The sequence below is a fragment of the Myotis myotis genome, unplaced genomic scaffold (assembly GCF_014108235.1).
Source record: "Myotis myotis isolate mMyoMyo1 unplaced genomic scaffold, mMyoMyo1.p scaffold_m19_p_14, whole genome shotgun sequence".
In the NCBI taxonomy this organism is placed as follows: domain Eukaryota; kingdom Metazoa; phylum Chordata; class Mammalia; order Chiroptera; family Vespertilionidae; genus Myotis; species Myotis myotis.
Window position 1 is genome coordinate 35,522,912 of NW_023416318.1, and position 21,722 is coordinate 35,544,633.

Here is a 21,722-nt window from a genome sequence, read left to right on the forward strand (position 1 = left end):
AGGTAGGTTAGTAGCAATGTTCAAAGTCCTTGAGGCATTTCTGGCCATCTCCCAAACAACAAATTACGATTCTATAATGTACTGATGTCTTGTCATTTTCTCCAAACTCCTCATGTCTTAATAATGTCAGCTCATTAATTTCCCAGGAAGCTAAATTTACATTGTTATTATTACATCAGTGATAGCTTTCAGAACTAGAAAGTGACCTAAAGAATAGACAGCCTTCCTAATACTATAGACGAGAAACTGAAGACCAAGGAGGCCAGGCCACCTGTTGGAGGCTATCCTGCAATTTAACAGCAGAGTCAGCAATTGGGCCCATGTCTTCGATTACAAACTAGGACTTTTTAGGGTTCTGCATAAAGGATTAGCTACACCCCAGCAATACTGTAAACCCGAGATTGTTTTAACCTAAAACAATCATACCAAGAACAATAAAATTCTTTAAAGTACATAAATTCTGTCTTATGAAAGCACTAGGCTAGACAACTATTTGTCAGAAAGATGGCTGAAGAAGGGAGTTTGAACAATGGATGGGAGGTAGAATTCAATGACCTCTAAAGTCCCTCTGTCTCTAGGATTATTGATTCTGGACTACCCAGGAGCTAAGCACCTCAGCGAGCCAGGGCACCTGCAGAGGCGGAAATGTGCAGTGTCCTGGAGGGGTCCCTCTGCTGCAGTTGGGTTGGCCTCTGCCTGACGGTACAGGCATTACTCTATATGCAATCTACTTGCAACCAGATACTCTAGGCATAGAAAGAGTGCAAGGAAATGCAGCTCTGTCATTTCCAAAGACAGACTACACCGCTTATCTTTCTAAATTGCCTTGCCTAAATGAGCATTCCATAACTGAGCCTCCAAATCCAGCGTTTACAGTTTGTTCATGTGCTGTGCTACTATCAGAATTAATTATGCAGCATCGTCATGAGGAGAAATCAGATTTAGATGCAAGTTAGGAGAGGAAAGAAAAAGGTGCACTCTCCAAGGGAAGGCTCCTGTGTCTGGTCCCCCAAAGCTCTGGAGTCCCTCCATGAACAGACAGGTTTCAGATGGCAGACCCCAGCTGAGCGAGCCATGGGAAGCTGGAAGTCAACACATTTGAGAAATGAAGAATATGCCAACTAACAAGGTTCTGAAGGCCAAAATATTATTAACCTCCTCCTTTCTAAGCAATTCCATTCCAAAGTGGAATTCAACACAAGTCTGTTCATTTGTTTTCCTGAATGGCTACTAAATATAAACATGTACTGATTTTAGACTTTTTCTTTTCTTTCTTTTTTTTTTTTTTTTTTTTTTTGCTAGTCCAAGAGAAAGGTTTATTTATTTATTTATTGCATCTCCAAAAATGTTGTATTAAGGCCGGAGCTCTGAAAATTAGAAATGAGCTTCCCCAATAGGATTGTCACATTGAATAAACGAGATTATTTTTTTAAACTATGTGATTCCATACATAGGACCCAGGTGATGCATAGATTTCAGAAGAGCAAACTGATGCTCTACAACTCAGTGCCAAATGACAAAACAACGACCGAAGCAGCCTTACAAGCTGGCACAAAAGTAACAGAGAGTGATCATGCAGAGATTCCACGCGCGAATCCGGAAAGCTCTACTTGCAAGGGTTTGGGCAGGTTCTCTCTTCTCCTCACCCAGGTGTGTCTAGAGTGGACACTGAGGATGGTGTGCAGCGTCCTCACCGAGGTGGAACAAAGCACTAGTAGATGTCCGATCTGTGTTCGGCTGAGTTCCACCAACGCCTTGAGGCTATCGTTGAGGTCTAATCCCTAAGAACCCGGCAGTTTAGGAGGTTTGGGGGCCGGTTCCTCGGGCCTCCTGAGCTCCCCACTAGCCTGGCAGCTACCACATCAGTTCCTTCTGCCACCAGCATCAGCTCCGTATGGAAAAAGCCCCTCTCCCCGCCTCCCCAGGTTTGCACCACTTTTCTTCCAACCGTTATTTCAAAAAGGAAAGCACAACTTGAGGGAAGGAGCCTGCTGGGAGCCCAGTGGGGAGCCGCTTCAAGAAAATGGACACGCGTTCCAAGTGCGGCAGGTGCACAAGACAGGGAGGCGGAGGAGAGGGAAAGCAGAGGGAACTCAGAGGGCAAAGGAGGAAAGCGGCAGAGAAAGGCGGGGGGGGGGGGGGGGGGCGCTAAAGCACGGACCCGAGGGAAGGGGAAAAGGAAGAACAGGATGGGGAGGAAAGAAGAGAGTTCTGGAGGAATCAAGTGCGGGAGTGGGAGAAGGAAGGAGAACGGGGAAGAAGGGGGAAAGGATCTAGAGTGGAGGCGGCTGGGGAGGAGGACAGAATGTGCCGGAGGGAGCCCGGGCACCGGGACGCGGTGGGGAGGTGACCCCGGGAGGCGCGGCTGCACAGCACGCGCGCGCGCGGGTGGGCGCCCGGGGAGCGAGGCGCGCCCGCCGCTCACCTTTGAGGATGAGGGTGTCGATGTCCCGGTCGATGCCCAGGAAGTAGCACTTCCTCCAGAGGCCGGAGTAGGTGGCGAAGAGCGGCCGGCCGCACTCGGCGTCCGGCCCCCCGAGCCCCAGCAGCGAGCGCCAGGACTCGGGGTCCGCGTGCCCGGGGCGGCCGGGGAGCAGCCGGCGCCCGAGCGGGGGCGCGTCCCGGAGCGGCAGGTGCGACAGCGGCATCAGGCGGTTCTTCTGGTCCGGGGGGTCGGCGCCGGCGCGGCTGCGCTCGCAGCTCTCCTTGTGGCGCCGGGGGTCCGTCTCGTACCAGTGGTCGGTGAAGATGGCCGTGACCAGCAGCCCCAGGGAGCAGAGGCTGAGGCCGAGGCTGAGCGCCGTGACGAGCGCCCGCGGCTCCATGGCTCCCCGCCCCGCCGCAGCCCCGCCGCCGCCGGTGGGCTCGCGCGCCGCCGCCAGACACAATGCACTTGGCCTCGGCTCTCCTCCGCGCTCCCTCCCGCGGCCTCCCCGCCCACCCGGCTGCTGGCCCCGCGCTCTCCCTCTTCCCCTTCTTATCTCTCCTCCCCACCACCCTCCTGTCCCCTTCCCCGCCCAGAATCTTCGCCCCCACCCCTCTCCCCGCGCCTTGCCGATCGCACTTTCTCACCCTCCTCCTCCAGCCCCTCTGCTCTCTCTCTGCGCCCACCCCGCGCTCACGCCCCTCGCCCCTCTCCCCTCCTCCAGATCGAACTGTCGGCCCTTCTCTCCAGCGACCCCCCTTCCCTTCTTAATGCCTCCTCGCCGCCCTCTCTCTTCTCTCTCCCCTCCCCCCCCCGCCCCCCCCCCCTACCCTGGTTCCCACTTTCCCCTTACTTTTCTTCAACTCTTTCCCTCTTCTCTCCTCCCATGTGTCCCTCTTTTCACCGGCTCCGCGTCCCTTTTGGTCCCTGCCCTGGACTGGCTGAGCCCACTGCCTGCCTCCGGTCCTCTGCCCTCCAACGACGTGAAAAGACATCCACCAACATCAGACTCAGCCTTGTCACTTGTCCCACTTGATTTCGATCAGCGTCCTGTTTTATACCCAGAAGCAAATCCCACCCAGGTCGCGCTGCTTGGCAGCATTTAACTCTTTGGGATCTTGATCTGGAGCTGAAGACCCTTTCTCCCGCCCCTGGCAGCTCTGTCGCCTTCCTCCTTCCCTCTCACCTGCCCACTGCAAGCTCTGAGTTCTCTCTGCTCCAGCCCCTCTTGTGAAAGAAAAGAGCCCCCGGGTGTCCCTGGAGCGGTAGACCCATGGCCAGAGAGTTTCTTCCACTTCACTGCAGCCTGCTCCGAGAAGGGCTTCCTTTTCCTTAACCATCTCCATCTCTTGCCAGAGTGGCATCCTCCTGGAATTTCTAGGAGGGCATCGGATCAATAAACCCTTGCTATGGCACCTGCTCTGTGAGGTGATCATTGCCTTTGAATAAGGAAAGCCCTGGTAATAAATCAAAGTAATGCCTTTTTCTCCTGTGCAGTGTCTTGCATGAGCTGGGAGGGTCAGCAACAGAGCAATGCTACACCCCAAAGTCCACATGTCAGCTCCCTGCTGTTCTTCAGGGCACCCAGTAGTCACAGATGTTAATTCTGAGAATGGCAGGCAGATGCATAGTTTTCTCACATGAGGAAATGTTAGGACCCACGGAACTGAAAGAGTTAATTGCTTGTGTTGTGCATCCTTACATCAGAGGTGCAATACCCTTAGTCCTTGTGCCACTTAGTCCTCTTGGGGCCATGTCAGAGATTGGAGAGCCATGCTGCATGAACCCAGGGATGCCAGTTCTTGTGTTCTTATGCTATGAAATATTAATGATCAAAAGATTATGAGGCAGTCATTAGATGCTAAATGTCATTACTCCACCATTTAATGGGACTTATTAATTAGTGCCCCCACATCAATTGGCATTAATGTGATTTACACAGTTCCTCTGGAATGACATTTGTAAAGGTGGTATAAGAATCTTGCTCAGATTTTTTTCATTGCTCTTTGTACTATCTTCAGAGGGTATATTTCCAATGAAGACTTGTACCCCTTCTGAGCTATTCAGTTAACCGACAGATCACTTAAGCAAATCTTTCAGTCATATTGGACCCCCGTGCCCATTTCTGCTGGCCTGACAATGTGAATTATTGCTTGGATTTTCTCACAGCTTCAGCAAGATCTATGGTAAGCTCCAGTCTAATTAAGGAAGACAAAGAATTATAATTTTAGTGTTCCTCTCACCTATAAGCTCTCCCTTAAAAGGAAATGCTAAGCTCATCAAAGGCGTCTTATCTGGACTTACACAAAAATGATGAGACTTAGAAACTTCCTTTTATTTATTCTCTGTAATAGGCGTAAAATCCTAGATCTGTGTGGATACGCAGAGAGAACACCTTCAACGGTTGACATCTGAAATTCACTCAAGTTGTCATGAGTCCTTTTATTTTTTTAAAATGCCTCTTGAGATAAAGTGATTACAAACCTGTAGCAAGCCTTCACTCCCTTTCAAACACTGATGTTCTGCAGGAAAGAAATAGTCTGCCCCATTTCAGAGTCACCTGATTCTCTTTACACAATGACCGTCCTGAACTGGAGTAGACAAAAGGAAACCTCTTTTTCAGGCACATCTGATGAACTTAAAAGAGCCTAATATTCAGCCGCATTTTCCTAGCCAGACCCTTAGGATCATACCCTCCTTTGAAAACAGCATTATCCTCCAAGTGCAATGTGTCTATGTGTAAGACCCGTCTCAGCATATAATCCAAAAGTTACTATATGATGAATTACCCTTGACAGTATTTCATTAAAAAATGTCACACATTACAAATATGGGCCAGCAGCATGTAATGAGCGCACTGCCTCTGCTGGTGCAGCATTAACGCCATCAGCAGGGATGTGACATATGATGCGTACACAGGCTTTGCTACGGCAGCTGCACATGGCTCCATCCGTGTCCTTAAAATTTCTCTTTTGGGTATTTCCAACAATGAAATGCCACCCACTAACCCCACTCTGTTAGGGAAGTGGGAAATACACAGATAAATAGTTCCCATCTTCAAGATGCAACCAGTCTAGTGGCAACCCATAGACATAGACTGTTCTATGTGCTCTAGTAGAGATAAGAACCAAGAGCTGTGGGACTATGGACAAGGAAAAAAATTAACTGTTGGGGAGTCAAGAAACTGCTTAGAGACAGTAACCTTTGAGTTAGTTCTTGAAGGATGAATTAAACTTTACCAGGAGGATTAGATCAGGCATCTTGTCATTACAGTCAGAATATTAACTCTCTGATTTACATGTCTACCTTGCAAATTTGGAGGCTTCAATATTTCGGGCCACCGTAAAATAAGGATTATTTTCCTACATTTAAAAAATTCTAAAGTTGTCATGTTCTAATGCCTGACTACAAGCTAAGTACTTATAGACGAGTAGAAACAGAAGTCTAGCCCAGAATACAGTCAATGTATGAGGGCATTTAGCCTGGCAGGGAGGCAGCATGCTGTGACATCAAATATCCAGCCAGACCACTGTAGCATGTCTCAGCCGTGGCTGTGCTGTGACCTCAACGTTTTCAAACTTAGTTTGTTCTTCACTTGCCCTAAATATCTCTTTGCTGTCTGCAGATCTGATATCCCCCATGCATCCCTCTGAGAACAACAATGTCCTAAAATGACAGGATAGAGCCAGAGACTTTCCATCTGGGTGTCTCACTGTACGATTGAACTCAACATGTCCAAAAGTAAACTCATATTTCCCTATGGTTCAGCTACCCCTCCCTACTTCCTATATTGACAAATCCTTCAAGTCACTCAGGCTCACTATTTTAGAAATATCTATCACATTCACAAAATCGTGGGGATTTTTTCTTTCACAAGTCTTTTATAGCCAAATTTTCCTCTACGTATCTACTACTTGCTGTCATTATGCCCCTCTCACCTCATATCTGCATTCTTATTACAGCTTCCTCCTGGTCCCCACCCTTCCAGGAGCAACCCTGCCTGCAGTTATCCTGTATACTGTTGCCAAATGCATCTTCTTCAGATGTGACTTTGATTATGTAATCCCTCATCTTCCACTCTCCTTTCTAGGTTAGAGAGAATTATCTGCTATCTTGCTCTAAAGTCCTTCTTTGTTGCTGTCAGTATTCCCATGGCATTTTAACATCCCAACTGATGTGTTGGCTATGTTTAAATATTTAGAAAACAAAATACTTTGCCTGCTCTAAACACACTTATCATAATATATAGGTGCTTTATGACATTCATTGTATTTCTCTTTACAGTCAGGAAGTTTTAAAATAATTTCTCTATAAAAATGTCGAGAGAGAGAGAGAGAGAGAGAGAGAGAGAGAGAGAGAGAGAGAGAGAGAGAGAGGGAGACCTGATTATCAGAGAGCTATGGCCATGATTTATTGACATACCTATGCTAAGCTAACCATGAATATTCTAAAAGGCTTTCACCCTTTGCCCCAGGGCCAAGACCAAAAGCAACATCACTCTTTATTTCAAACATTTGGATTCCACAAAATTTACTCAATGCAACTTAACCTAAACCACACACCGGCTTTCATAATGAGTGGAGATTTTTTTTTTCTTGGTAAAATTGTTTTAGCATTTAATGTAAGGATATAGCCCATTATGTTCCTGATCTACAGTGTGTCATATCTGTAAATAATTGAGGCATGTTGTGTTGCAGTCATGATTCTAAATTGTTTTTCCTAAAATAATTTTATTTTTTAATTCAACAAAGCATATTGAGTACCTCCAGTGTAAGTGATTGTGCTAAGTCCCACTGACGTATGCAAAGATGAAAAAAACATGGTTTGTGCCCTCAGGAGCTGTGGGTTAGTGGAGAAGGAAGAAGATAGAAATGCAAGTGGCTAAAAGAGAGATGGCCTGGGATGAGTGCTAGCACAGAGGTGCAAACACAATGCAACAGAGAGATACTATCCATCAGGAAGAATATGTGTAAGGCAAGCCGATTAGATGTTATTTCAGTTAGGCTTTGGAGGAAAAGGGCTATTTTCTGTACTTGTGTCAAAATTAGTCCAGGACAAAGCCAAAAGTAACTTTTAGAAGTAGCACCTACCGCAGTGCCCTTCTCCACCCCACACTTGTGCTAAGTCATCTTGGCAGTGCCATTTTGTCACTAACTGGAAGCCTGGAACCGTAAAATACCACAACTCCCCCCCCCCCCCCCCCCGAAATAGACAGTGCCTGATAAGTTTCTCATTTCACTGACACACTACAGAATGTCACCATTCTTTTTCACATTCCTGGATTAAGCTGTTTCCTTTTTAGAGACTTTAAGCACATATGGTGAAAAAAAAAATGTTCAAAGAAACCCATAACCATGTTAAGTCCCACTCAGAGTGTGATGTTTAGCAGATGGTGGCTTATTAATTGTCATACCTAACTGTATTCCCACCTTATCTGTGTGTATGGATACCGTGTCTTGAAGGTGCGGCCTGATTCAGCTCATGGAGGCCATGTTTGACAACCAAGACAGAATTGGATATAACTAAGATGTCCAGTCTCTCCAACTCACCGCAGCCAGTGATGCTTCCCATGTGAACAAAAAAGCCAGTGTTTCCAGGTATGTGTCCTTTTTCTCACCCTCAAACCTCAGCTCTCAGCTGTGTCTGCTCCAAGGCTCCAGGACCTGGGGACCACACGTGTTTGCTGGAGTCAGACCACCTGTAAATTCCAGACCCACTGCTGCCGACCTGCTCACCCTTAGTCAGTTACTTACCTAACCTCTTCTAATCACCTTGGTTCTTAAAACATGGATATTAACATCTGTCTCACAGGATTAATGATTCATGATTATCACAGGCTAATTAACGTTTCCTCCCATTCCCACTCCTGCTCCCTTCCTGTCCCTACTCCATTCATGTAAACATATAAACATGCTTTAGAAAACTCATTGCTTAATTATGTCAAGCCCATATAATTTAAATATCATAAATACAAATGGCTAAATAAGTTGATAATAACATTTTAATGTGCTTATTATTTATATTATTCATATAAGGAGAGGCAATCTACTATTCTCAATTGTTCAACTAACATTTGAGCACTCATGGGCCAGGGAGTTCTACTCCAGGCAGAGAAAACCTCCAATACAAAGGTCCTGAGGCATGGAGCTCTGTGCCACTGGGAACTGAAAAGAGACCACCATAGGCAGAGAGCAGTGAGCGAGGCAGCAAGTGGTATGAGATTCCGTTGCAGAGTCAGCCAATGGCCAGATCATACAAGGTCTTGAAGGCCATCTGATAGAGTTGGACTTTAGTCAAAAGAAAATCTTTGAAGAATTTTAAGCAGGGGAAGGGAATGAGTTGAGTCATGTTTTAAATGTCACTCAGAAGAGTATGTGAAAAATGGATTGGGACTAGGGGTAGAAAGCAGGAACACCAGTCAGGAGGCTACTGTAATAGTCCAGACAGGGGTATTAATTGTTTAGACTAAAGAGCCTTCATCAGAAACAGAGAGGTGTAGAGATCGAAATAAGAATTACTGTGACTCCACATAAGGGAAAGGAGAAATGAAGAACCATGCCTACACCTCAGGTTTGAGTGCTTGCATGGTGGTATCATGCACTGAGAAGTGGAACATGCTTGGAGGAGAAGTAAAAAAGAAAATCTGTTTTGAATTTAAGTTTGAGATGCCATTTAGAAATCTCAATTGGAATTATGAAACTGAGAGTGAGGGAAGCAGTCTGGAATGAAGATTAGATTTTAGAGATGTCAGCGTAAAGGTGTTATATGTATCTTGATATTTAAATTCATGGGACTAGATGAGATTGCTTAGGGCCGTGGTCGGCAAACTGCGGCTCTCGGCTCTCGAGCTACATGCGGCTTTTTGGCCCCTTGAGTGTGGCTCTTCCTAAGCCTTAGGAGTACCCTGATTAAGTTAATAACAATGTACCTACCTATAGAGTTTAAGTTTAAAAAATTTGGCTCTCAAAAGAAATTTCAATCATTGTACTGTTGATATTTGGCTCTGTTGACTAATGAGTTTGCCGACCACTGGCTTAGGGGAAAGTGTAGCTAGAAAACGAAGAGGTTCAGGTCAAGGCTGGCTCTGAGGCACTTAGAGCTCTATCGCAAGAGGAGATTGGGAAGAAAGGTAGGAAGAAAACCAAGAAAATGCATGTACCCAAAGCCAAGACAGGGGAGTCTAAGGATATACAATAATGACAGCGACAAGACACTGTAAAGTCTGGGATGTGGAGTCATAGAGAGTTTAGTTCAAATTTTAGTGTGGGGGGAGGGATTTACTTAGCCTCTCCAAGCCTCTGTTTTCTTGTCTGTGAAATGGGGATAAGAGTAATAATATCCTTCTTAAAGTTTCTGTGAGAATCAATATAGAGCACTTAGCACAGAGTGACCATAAAGGCTGACATATAAGTGCTCCATATATAAATGGCAGCTGTTGTCATTGCTGTCATTTGTCATCACCAACAATATCTGGTGACTGCTCACATGTGCCAGCCATGATCTCAGGTGCAGTATAGAACATTATTCTCCCAAGAATTATGCCCTAATGAAAAGCATGGAGGCCTACCATAAGGCCCCCAAAAACATAAATTGTCTATAGTATTGGTGGAATGGTGGGCATTCTAAAGTATGAGAAACCATTACGCTCTCTCAATAGGCTGTTATGAGCCCATAAAAGAGGTTTAATACTGCTTTGTGAATAGCCGAAATAAGCTGTCAGAGTGCGATGAGGTATCTCCATTTCTCAAGGACTTTAAATGGACTAGATAGAAAAGCCTCTGCAGAGAATGCCTGCTCATAGTTACTGCATTTTGGGGGATGCAAATCATGTTAGGGGAATATAGGGAGTGCCCGACCTTCCCCTCCCAGTGCAAGGGGTTGGGGAAGCCCTGAGAGGACAAGGAGGCACCAAGCCAACTGCAGATAGCATCCACCTGAGAGAAGAAAAAGAGATAGCTTCCTTCTTACAAGGGCAGGGAGAAAGGGAAAGACTCAGGAATGACCCAAGACTCAGCCAAGATGCAGCTACTAGAACATAGAAGGCAGCTCTCCAGGAATAATGAGAAATTCAAACTTGGCCCACATGAGCTAGGTCAACATTCCAGATTCCCATTGTCAAGACCAGGAGACAAAGATTGAGTCAGATGTCCCTAAAAATGATGAATTCAACACAGGTCCCCCATCACAGCCAGGCCCCCAACCTGGACAACTCTGTTTTTATCTTCAATGCTTGATTTGGATAAACCTCTTGAAAAATTACTTGAGTCCAGGTAATCATTCATCAGTATGTGAATAGCCATTGCAAGTCAAATACTCTGAAGAATACATAACAATGTGTTATGTTGTTTACAGCTCTCAGCATGCCAGGGTTTCAGCAGGCCCCGTGGAGTGTGATCATCTGATGTGCACAGTGCTTGGAGACCCCATCCTGCTCTTTTGGAAGGAGTATCCAGTTTGGCAGGACTTGGCACACACATCCCCACAGCTGCACCTGAGCCCCTGTAATGAATGGGTGCCACAGGGCATTGATAGTCACTCAAGTGGAGAAGTAAATGAAAGCTTGAGGACAAATTACCATCTCACCTCCTCTTTTGGTATGGAGAGGTAGGACCTTGTCAGGGTCAGATTTATGAGGCTAATTAAAAGAGAGAGAGAGACAGGAAATGCACCAATGGCCAAAAAGGAATCCAAGTAGGTGGCTTTGATGTATGAGTTTCATCTGCCTAATTTATCTGGTGTCTGCAATCTGTATGTGATCAAGAGCCTTAGATCATTTGAGTGGCAAGTCAGAGAAGGGGCTGGCAGTGGGGGAGATGTCTCTTAGTGTTTTCCAACCAGATCACCATATGCCCTTATGAATCCTGCTGAAACAAAAGTACAACAAAAAGGGATTTTCTCCTAAGGATCCTTGGATTTAGCCAAAATAAATCCCCAAAGTTTTAAACATTGAAGTTTTATCCTAATTTCAAGAGGTTACTTTCTGGATATTTAGGGAAATTATTTAGTTTCTCAATTTCCTTTTCTGGAAGCTGTCTGACTCTTTTTTGTCCTACATTTTGTGGGCATGGTTTTATGCTTTTTTTTTTTTTTTAAATTTCGCACCTTAGGAGTAAGGATATTTTTTCCATTGATTTTCAGAGGGTGTGTAAGGGAGGAGGGAGGGGAGAGAGAGAGAAACATTGACTGGTTGCCTCCCATTTGTGCCCTGACCAGGGCCAGGGATTGAACCTGCAACCTAGGTATGTGCCCTTGACCAGGAATTGAACCCAAAACCCTTTAGTCCACGGGCTAACACTCTATCCACTGAGCCAAACCAGCCAGGGCAGGGTATAATTTTAATTACTTGCTTTTTCCATTCTCACCCAGCAGTTTACCCTTTTCTATTCCAGATCAACCACTTTTGCCAAGAAACCCAGTTTCTTTGTGTCAATAAAGTAAGAACTTAAAACAGCTCTCACACCAGTATTGTTAACCAGGTTTATAGAGCACTCGTTTAAATAATATATTTGTAACAATGACAGCAAACTCAATATGGAATCCTGAAAGTGGGAGGTCAGCTCAGAAGATAGCCAGAATCAGGAAGAAGATTGTCTGAGGTTCCTGGGACTTGAAAGGAAGTTTAGAGAAGAGAAGCTATAGAAATTACTCCTAAGACAAAGGAAAAAGAGGTGACAATAGCAAATAATACATGATCAAGAAATGTGAGCTACACTACAGTTGACCCTTGAACAGCACAAGTTGGAAAACAATGGGGATTTTTTTTCAATAAATATACAGATGGCCTTCCTTATCCCTGGTTCTTGCACCTGCAGGTTCAACCAATCACAGTTTGAAAATAGTATTTTCAATCCATAGTTAAGAGTCTATGGATAAAGAGGGTCAAACTATATGCATTGTTCTATGCCATTTTATATAAGGGACTTGAGCACCTGCGGATTTTGGTATCTACAGGAGTACTAGAACCATATCAAGGGATAACTGTAGTTAACTTTTGGGGGAGTCAAAAGTTATATGTGAATTTTTGACTGCTCAGGGGTTGGTGCCCCTAACTCTTGGGTTCTTCAAGGGTCAACTGTATTATTCTCTAAATCTATAAGTAAAAGCTGTGAAAAATAAGCAACATAACTAAGCAGTAGGCACAGATCAGAATGGGTTGGAAAGATAATTCCATACCTGGTTCAGTGTGGGTTTGGGTATTGAAAGATTTGGATGGCTTATGCTTAGGAGAATGGCCATTTCACATTACTCTGATCTTCTTGTCTACTACTTTCCACCTATTGTCATGGAGTTTTTATAGCTTTATAGACTAATAGCATGTGGCTAACATTTGCTGATCACATTTGCTGAGTACTTTTGCCAGGCACTCTACTGCTGATCACATACTTTTGCCAGGCACTCTATTAAGCACTTTATGTTTTTCTCATTTAACACTTGTAACAACCATAGTGGTATTATTATTATTATTATTGTTATTATTTTACAAATGATGAAACTGAAGCATAGAGAGGATAAATAACTTGCCCAAGGTTATACCCTTAGGAAGTGTCAGATGGGGGATTGAAGCCTACAAGATGTGACTCCAGGGCCTACACTCTTACTGTTATTTGCATCATTTATACAGAGATGGCAGAGATCAGATGATAATAGTGGAGTGACAACAGTGGTTTGGATTCTGGATATATATTGAAAGTAGAGCCAACAAGATTTTCTGATATGTACAATGCATGGTGAGAGAGGAAAAAAAGGGGACTGGATAGAGTATCTTCCGTGGACATGGGGAAGACTCTATAAAGTACAGAAGCTCAGTAGGGGTGCACTAGATTTGAGGTGCCTATTGTATATCTAAGTGGAGATGCTGAGTGAGCAGGGTAGAAGATCAGGCTAAAGGCATAAATTTGAATGCCAACAGAATCTACATATAAATGGTACTCTAAACCCTGAGACTGGATGATGTCACCCAGGGAGTAACTGATTATAGAAAAGAGAAGAGGGCCAAGGACTGAGACATGGAACTGCTACTAGTTGAGATCTAGGAGATGAGTAGGAACCAGCAAAAGAAGTTGAGGGTGAGTGGCCAGAGAGATGGGAGTCCTGGAAGCCAAGTGAAGAAAGGGTTTCAAATAGGAGAGAGTCATCAAGGTCTCAAAGTTTCTGATTGGTCAAACAAAGTAAGAAATGAGAATTAAGCATTGAATTCAGCAAGGTGGAGGTCTTTGGTGAATGGGCAAGAAGGAAGGGATCTGGTAGACTAGTGGAGAAGTTGTCTTAGGCAGAGTTTCTCTGTAGTAGCAGTGGAAAGAATTGAGGACATCGTGACAGTTGCAGGAAGATGGGTGGGTGGATGACTAGACCTTCTAGAAATTCTCTGCTAGTCTATAATGTGTGCAGCAAATGTTAATGTGTTCAAAGGAAGGAGAAATTTTATAAGTAGAGATGGCCAAAAAAGTATTGATTGGGGAAATTGGAACTCAAGCTTTGAAAGATTTATGAAAGTAAATTGGTAGAGAGAAAGAAAGTATTTCAGGAATGGAAAACCATGTGAACCCAGAGATAGTAATGAACAAGGCATGTTCACAAGACAGTGAGCACAGAGAGTTTGGAGAAATTGAAAAGTTTAGGGTAAATTTGGAAATATTGATTAGATTCAGACTGCAGAGAGTTTAAACATTACTGGGTCTTAGGCAATGAAGAAAAGAAGAATGACATAACAGAAGAAGAGAGATTGGGAATTAATCTAGCAGTGGTGATAAGGTAATTGGGGAGGAGAACTTGAGATCAACCAGGCCTGGATGATGAGAGTCATGATGGCAGCATTGCAAGGAAAGGAAAAGCTGCCAGAAACAGTTTGAATGAAAATAGTGAATAGGTCAACTAAAGGGGGAAAAAAGAGTCAGACTCAAATGCTGGAGATTCAGACAAGACAACTAAGACGATGGCGGGTTTGTTGACAAAAATAAATAAATAAATAACCTTCATATAAGCAAGTATGTAAATAAAACAGAAGAGAGAACAAATTTGGAAATTTAAGCTAACACCAGATAGTTAGAAAAGTAGATTTGGTAGATATCCACATAGAGGCAGCTATGTAGAGAAGTCTGTGAAAGTTAGTGTAGAAGAGAAGAGCAGAGGCCATGTGTGGAGGCAAGGGCTAGGAGAAGGATGGGGAACCACGGTCTGGCAGCATTTTGAGAGTGAATCAGGAGAGCCACACAAGGCAGCAATGGGGAGTTTCAAGATGGGCCTGGTCAATGTATTGAGAATTGTAGGAACATCCAACTGACAGCAGAATTGAGAGACGGGGTCTTAGTGACATGACCCCTGGGACCTTCAGCAGGTCAGTGCCAATAGAGAGATTAGGACACATCAAACTTCTAGTGTTTAAGGGATGACCAGAAGGTGAGGGGGATAAAAGGTAATACATGTTGATTAATTTATTGAGAACTTTGGCAGTCAAAGAAAGGAGAGGACTCATTCTATACCTAGAGAGGTCAGGAAGATAAAAAAAAAAATATTTTTAAGAGAAAGGTCATGTATGTTTGAAGAAGAGACACAGAGAAGGAAAGACCAAAGTTATCCCTAAAACTGAAATTAAATAATTTGAATAAAGAGAAAGTATGGTATCATTAATGTTATTATTTGCCTTTAATCAAATTTCATTTTCACAGACTGATTTGCTGTCAAATAGATAATTTAAAAAAAAATCTATGGATATCTCATTAGATATGAGGGAAACAAAAAAGATAGGTCTAAATGTAGAAGCTTCTATTTGCTATCTCAGTAAGGACATCAACTTTGTGCTAGTGGTAGGATAGAATAATTCCCCTCATCTCTCAACTGGTGGAAATGCTATCTTATACTAGAGGCCTGGTGCATGACATTCGTGCATGGGGGGAGGGGCAGGAGCGGGTGTCCCTCAGCCCTCTCACAGTCCTTAGTGCTGCAGTGGAGGCGGGAGAGGCTCCCACCACTGCCACTGAGCTTGCTAGTGGTGAGCCCGGCTTCTGGCTGAGTGGTGCTCCCCCTGTGGGAGCGCACTGACCACCAGGGGGCAACTCCTGGGTTGAGCATCTACTTCCTGGTGGTTAGTGCACATTATAGAGACCAGTCGTTTCTCTGTTTGGTCGATTTGCATATTAGCATTTTATCATATAGGATGGCAAAAGGAACTATGCAAATGTGATTAACAATTTTGAAATGAGGAGATTATATTGGATTATCCAGGTAGGGCCAATCTAATCCCAAGAATTTATTTATTTGTTTGTTTGTTTTGTATTATTTTATTGTTGACACTATTACAGATGTTTCTCATCCCACACCCTTTACCTACCTCCACCCAGACCCCATCCCCACCTCCCTCTGGGCATCACCACACTGTTGTCTGTGTCCATGGGCTAGGCATATATATTCTTTGGCTAATATGTTCTTTTATTCAGTCCCTCCCATCCCCACCTCCCCACCTCTGTCAGTCTGTCCCATGTATCCATGCCTCTGGTTCTATTTTGTTCATCAGATTATTTTGTTCATTAGATTCTACATACAAAGAAATCAAATAGAGAACCTCCTCCCTGGCTATAGTCAGAGAGAGGTGTACAATGGGAAAACGGGTAGAGATGCATTGTTGCTGGCTTTGAAAGTAGAGGAAGTAAGCTGAGGAATACAGAAGCCTCTAGAAACTGGAAAAGGCAAGGAAACAGATTCTCCCCTAGAGCTTTTAGAAAGGAATTCAACCCTGCCAGTATCTTGCCTTTAGCCCAGTGAGACTAATTTTGAACTTCTGACCTACAGAACTATAAGATAATAAATTGTCTTGAAAGTCCCTAAGGTGGTGGTAATTTGTTATAGCGGCAATCAGAAACAAATACAGTGGTTAAACTGCTTCCTTTCCCAGACAGCTCACCACTACTTCCCCTCCTCCCTCTTTAATCATGCTCCAAGGGTCTACTGAGTTCATAAAGATAGGACAATTAAAATTCCTAACAGCTGGAGAGTGAATGTCTGAGCCAATCCTCCTGATCTCCAGGCTTTCTCTTTTTTCAGGCATTTAGTTCAGCCGAGCGCTCTTCCCTCGCCCAAGGTGCTACTCTATCTGCCATCCAGGAATAGAAATGCTTGTGGTGGATGCTCCAGGATGCCACAGAGAAGCCTGAGTGCAGTGATTGTGTCTGTTACAGTCACAGGAAAGGTGCCTTCGGTGCGTTCTTCAGATGTGTGCAGAACCATGAGCTGTTTCCTGTAACAATGAGCTGAGAAGATTGTGTTTTTTTCTTTCATCTTCACTTTGAATTCAATCAGAATGACTTTCCACCTGGCAGTTAACAGAATGAAGCATATGTGGCTGTCGCCCTACTAACCTGAACCCAAGTTATCATGGCCCTAGAGATCGCCTTTAAACTCTGAAGATGGACTTTGACAAAAAACAACAACAACAAAAAACCAACACCAAGTTCTCTGAGAGTTACTTAAGGCAGGTACATACTGAGTGAGTGTATTGATCAGAGGAGGAATTTATTGTACAGGAGGAAGAAAAGACATCCAGGTTAACTAGTAGAAATAAAAGGACCTAAGTTAATACATTTAGGGGAATGTGGAGAGGTCATGAATGCTTTATAGAGAAACAGCCAAAACACGCACACACACAAAAAGGAGAAACTGAAGAATGTTTATATTCTTAGCATCATAAAAGTGAAAGGTGTCAAGAATACCACTGAGGTTTAAGCATAGAACATAGAGGTTCAATTAAAGCTGAGTTACACCTGCCCCAGTCTCTGTTGCCCCAGCATTGGGTCTTATTCCCCTTGTTAATGATGTTCTGATAAGAAAAAAGTACATTCGTTTTTAGAAGTTGAGCTACATGTATCTAACACCATTCCGAGAGGAGATCTGAGTAGGGTTTGGGATGAATTGCATATGGTCATGAGAGAAAGAAATCAGTTACATCTAAAGGTTAACTTGGGCCAGCATATGTGGCTCAGATGGTTGAGCATTGACCTATGAACCAGGAAGTCATGAGGGGGCACATGCAGGAGGCAGCTGATTAATGATTCTCTGTTATCATTGATGTTTCTATCTATCTCTCCCTCTCCCTTCCTCTCTGAAATCAATAAAAATATATTATAAATAAATAAAGGTTTAATTCAGAATCTTCCAGCAGAGAGAGCTTCTGGCCTGGAGACCGATTACTTCTCAAGTTGAACAAGCAAATGGGTGCAGATATTAAAAAATGTTTTTGTATATAAGCCTTGTCTTGCCCATCCTTCATGGAAGGAAATCCTTGGCACACAGGCCAAGAAGCAGTTCAATGTCCTAGTGCTTGGCAGAGTCCAGCCCAGGAACAAAGCATTGGTGGCAGCCTCTGGCTTGCCCTGCCTCACTGGTGTTCAGGAGGATGCCCCCACCCAGGCACTTGCCTATAGAAGAGAACAGAGTCAATGGCAATCATCATTCATTGTAAAAACAAAACCAATTTTCAATTGTCTAATTTTTGATGGAGACTAGCTTAAGGGTACCATAAGGTATAGCAAACAAATCTATTGATCCCAATGATATCAACATAAATCACTCCTGAAAAAAATGAAAGACGTGTGCTTATCTGTACATTTTTCAGGGACCTTTTCTCTCTAACTAAACAAGGGAAGGGGCAGGCATGGGGTGGGGTTGGAGGGGCAATAATGTGATATATCTTTTTCAACTGTAAGATGCGTTTTTGTTGAAATTCCATGGTACCTTTCTGTCCCTTAAAGAAAGGTAGGCAATGAAACTTGTGTGTTTATATCAACTTGCACTCAGTTATACACATTTGTAAATATATACTGCTTCTCAACTTGACAAGTGAGTTACATATGTTTATACATGTAAACATATGTCATATATATATAATGGGAGGGGCTAGGAAATCCCACCATTAGGAACGCACTGCCACCTGGGAATTGTATAGCTTAATTTCAGGAAAACCAAAAAAATAAACTGTTTCAAATGATAATCTAGTGATTTTGGAGGGAAAAAAAGACACATAAATGTCCCCATACTTATTAATGCCAAACCAGTGATCTGCAGTGTAAGTGTAATACGTTAGTTCACATAATATTATACAGACTAATAGGTTATATATCCAATTTTTAAAAATATATATTTTATTGACTTTTTACAGAGAGGAAGGGAGAGGGATAGAGCATTAGAAACATCAATGAGAGAGAAACATCCATCAGCTGCCTCCTGCACACTCCCTACTGGGGATGTGCCTGCAACCAAGGTTCATGCCCTTGACTGGAATCGAACCTGGGACCCTTCAGTCCACAGGCCGACGCTCTATCCACTGAGCCAAACCGGTTTAGGGCAATCCAATTTTTATGAACTCTCCTGCTTGCCAATTCTTTGCTTTCTTTTAAGTCTAACTGCATTTATATCAGCCAGTATTAAGCATGTCTTTTTATTCTGATGCTTTGACATCTAGGGCCTTTGACTCTGGAGGGGCTGACTGCCCTTCCCATGGCTAATCAATTCCTAGAGATGGTACAGAACTCCCCAGGGAGCACACCTTTCATATGCAAACCAACCAATCCATATCCCAGTCCAATCTGGTCCTTTATTGAGCTTTCACATCCTGAGCCACTATCACTCTGCTTTAAGGGCTATGTATCACCCAATAGACAGCCCTTATTCCCCAGAACCCACTGGTATTATTCAAACTAGCTGATCCTAAACTTGTATCTCTGCCTCACCTGTTTCTTTCCTGGAAACCACAACAAGGACTCTTGCCCAAGCTTTCCCTTTGCTCCCTCTGCCTTCTGGCTGATCCTGGTGCTGCGCTATATGCTCCACATCCACCCCAAGGCATGGCATAGGCCCTCCCCTTGGGAACTGTGAGTAACAAACTATCTTTTCCATGACAGTCATGTCTTGATCTATGGGCCTTAGCATACCTGAATAAAAACAAAACCTCTTAAACATCTTGAAACACAGCTCTGCGGGTGTAGGTTCAAGAAAATTGTGTTGATTAAAGATTAGGATTTAGTTGTTTGGGAGATGGTACTAAGAAAGCCTATGTGATGTCATAAGAAAAGCTTTTTTTTAAAACTCAATTTACCCATTGCCAAATATTCACACTGCAAATTCAGCTGTTTGGCAAACGTTGTAGAGCTACCATGTACCAACTAGATCTGCGTAAAGCCATCTCTCTAATTAAAATGGAATCTTCATATAAGCAAGCTGAAACTACCAAGGCCAAGAAAGAAGAACCACAATCCACCTCTGGTGGGCCATGACCACCTGAGTTAGTCCAGATGGACAATGTCGGGGAGCTTCCCAGGTTCCTGTCTGTGCCACAGCAGGAATGATGTGACCATATCACCTTGGGTTCCTTTCAACCAATCTGCAATAATTTGTCCTTTAAATCACTCCACAAACATACAGACTTTTACCTTACACATAAATGTGTTAAAAGAAAGAATGTCTGCCCTGTCTTTACAACATAAGCATTTTTTTTTTAGTGACAACATAAGTATTTTTAAACACGTCCATGGAATTGTCCCAAAGTTCAGTGGGGGATAGAAAGTGCCTAAAAGGTTTCATTTAAATAATTGCATACTTTTATCCTTAGAAAACTTCCCCCATCCCAGTTTTATAGTTGAGGATGCTGAGACCTAGAAAAACAGTAATGTATCTAGAATTAATGGCTAATTGGGGATGGAATCCCTGTTTGCCTTCTACTGCAGTTCTGCCCCAACGAGCTGTGTGATTTAGAGCACATCGACTAATTTCCCTAAACCTCAATTACTTTTCCTGAAAATGAGGATAATAGTTCCCTTCACAGCTTTGTTGTATTATTCAAGATTCAAGCAAAAAGTGCTTTGTAAACTACAAAATAGAAAATGAATAATGTATATGATTAATAGTATCATGAAGCCACTAGAATAAAGGAGCCCCCAATAAACAGTGCAGACTCATAGTCCTACTTTCTTTCAGGAGACAGAACACATATCCTAGAAATACACTTGGAAAAAAGTTTCATCCAGTAGCCTAGAGCTACTAGAGAACCTCTGTTTGTAAGGAGTATTCCTTTGGCTACTGTGTAATCCCGGAATTACTGTGGGAATCTTGAATGGAAAGCATTTAAATTATTTTATCTCCTTTTGCAAATATATATTTAGTTACAGAAGTAATACATATTAATTGTAAACTTTCCAGTAACATAAACATGGGAAGCCGGATCCTTCCCTCAGCTTCCCCAACTCCAAACCCCAAAGGTAGCACTGTTACATACACAGTTTTTTAAAAATATATTTTATTGATTTCAGAGAGGAAGGGAGAGGGAGGGAGAGATAGAAACATCAATGATGAGAGAGAATCATCGATTGGCTGCCTCCTGCACACCTCACACTGAGGATCGAGCCCACAACCCAGGCATGTGCCCTGACCAGTAATTGAACCATCACCTCCTGGTTTATAGGTCAATGCTCAACCACTAAGCAATGCCAGCCGGGCTACATATACAGTTTTTAACACAGAGGAATGGGATCACATTTCATATACGTAATTTAACGTTTCTGCCTCAGCAATCTATGATGGACAACTTTATCTATAGAGAACTGTCTGGCTGTTTTTCCATTTATATAATATTCCATTTCATGAATTAATCATCATTATGGCCCCCTCCCATTTAGAGTTGTTTCCAATTTATCATTCTTATATGTGGTGCGATAATTAACTTCATTGTTATGTATTAGTGGACACGTGTTTGGGTATTTCTGTAGAATTGATTCCTGGAAGTCAGAGGGTAGACACCTTTGGGAGGGCTCAGAGAACCTAGACATTTGTTTTCATTTTAAGAAACTGTCCTGCCTGACTTTTATCAGTCTTTTCCCACCCACTGCACCTCCAGGCAGACAATTACGCACAAGCCCAAGGCAGATGCAGTCTGGATGGTGCAGAGTCCGTAAGGGCACTAGAATAGAACGCATTGCATAACAGGGGTTATCTAGCAGGCTCTGCAGAATGACTCAACCTTCACATCATTTGCCTCTCACCCTGCCCAACTCCGCATTCCTGCTGACTTGTGGCATCTGTGTGTACAATGAAACTTTTGACAACACTAGCCTAAGTTGCTTTAAATATACCATGGAGGTCATGTCACAGTTAGAGCGCATTCATAAATAACTCTCTAATGAATAAAAATAAGAGGAAGACAAAACTCCCATTCTGCAAAAATGTCAAACTCAGTCTATTTGGAGGCAGAGAATATCGATCACTCATCCGCCCACAGCACACTTCTACCCCGTGGGCTGCTCCAACTCCAGCCTCT

The 21,722-nt window shown here is 43.4% G+C and overlaps 1 protein-coding gene and 1 long non-coding RNA gene across 2 annotated transcripts in view; one reads left to right on the forward strand and one right to left on the reverse strand.

Moving 5' to 3' along the window:
- TMEM178A (transmembrane protein 178A) overlaps positions 1-2,951 on the reverse strand; it is a 42,906-nt gene extending 39,955 nt beyond the window's left edge. The window contains exon 1 of the mRNA XM_036334769.1: positions 2,426-2,951. Within this exon, the coding sequence (XP_036190662.1) occupies positions 2,426-2,825 (400 nt within the window). The 5' untranslated portion in view covers positions 2,826-2,951. The remainder of the gene's footprint in view (positions 1-2,425) is intronic.
- On the forward strand, positions 1,969-17,419 carry LOC118669071. Its single transcript, XR_004971869.1, has 3 exons — positions 1,969-2,049; positions 7,888-8,022; positions 16,463-17,419. It is a non-coding gene; the product is annotated as an uncharacterized LOC118669071 (long non-coding RNA).
- The last annotated feature ends 4,303 nt before the right edge of the window (positions 17,420-21,722 follow it).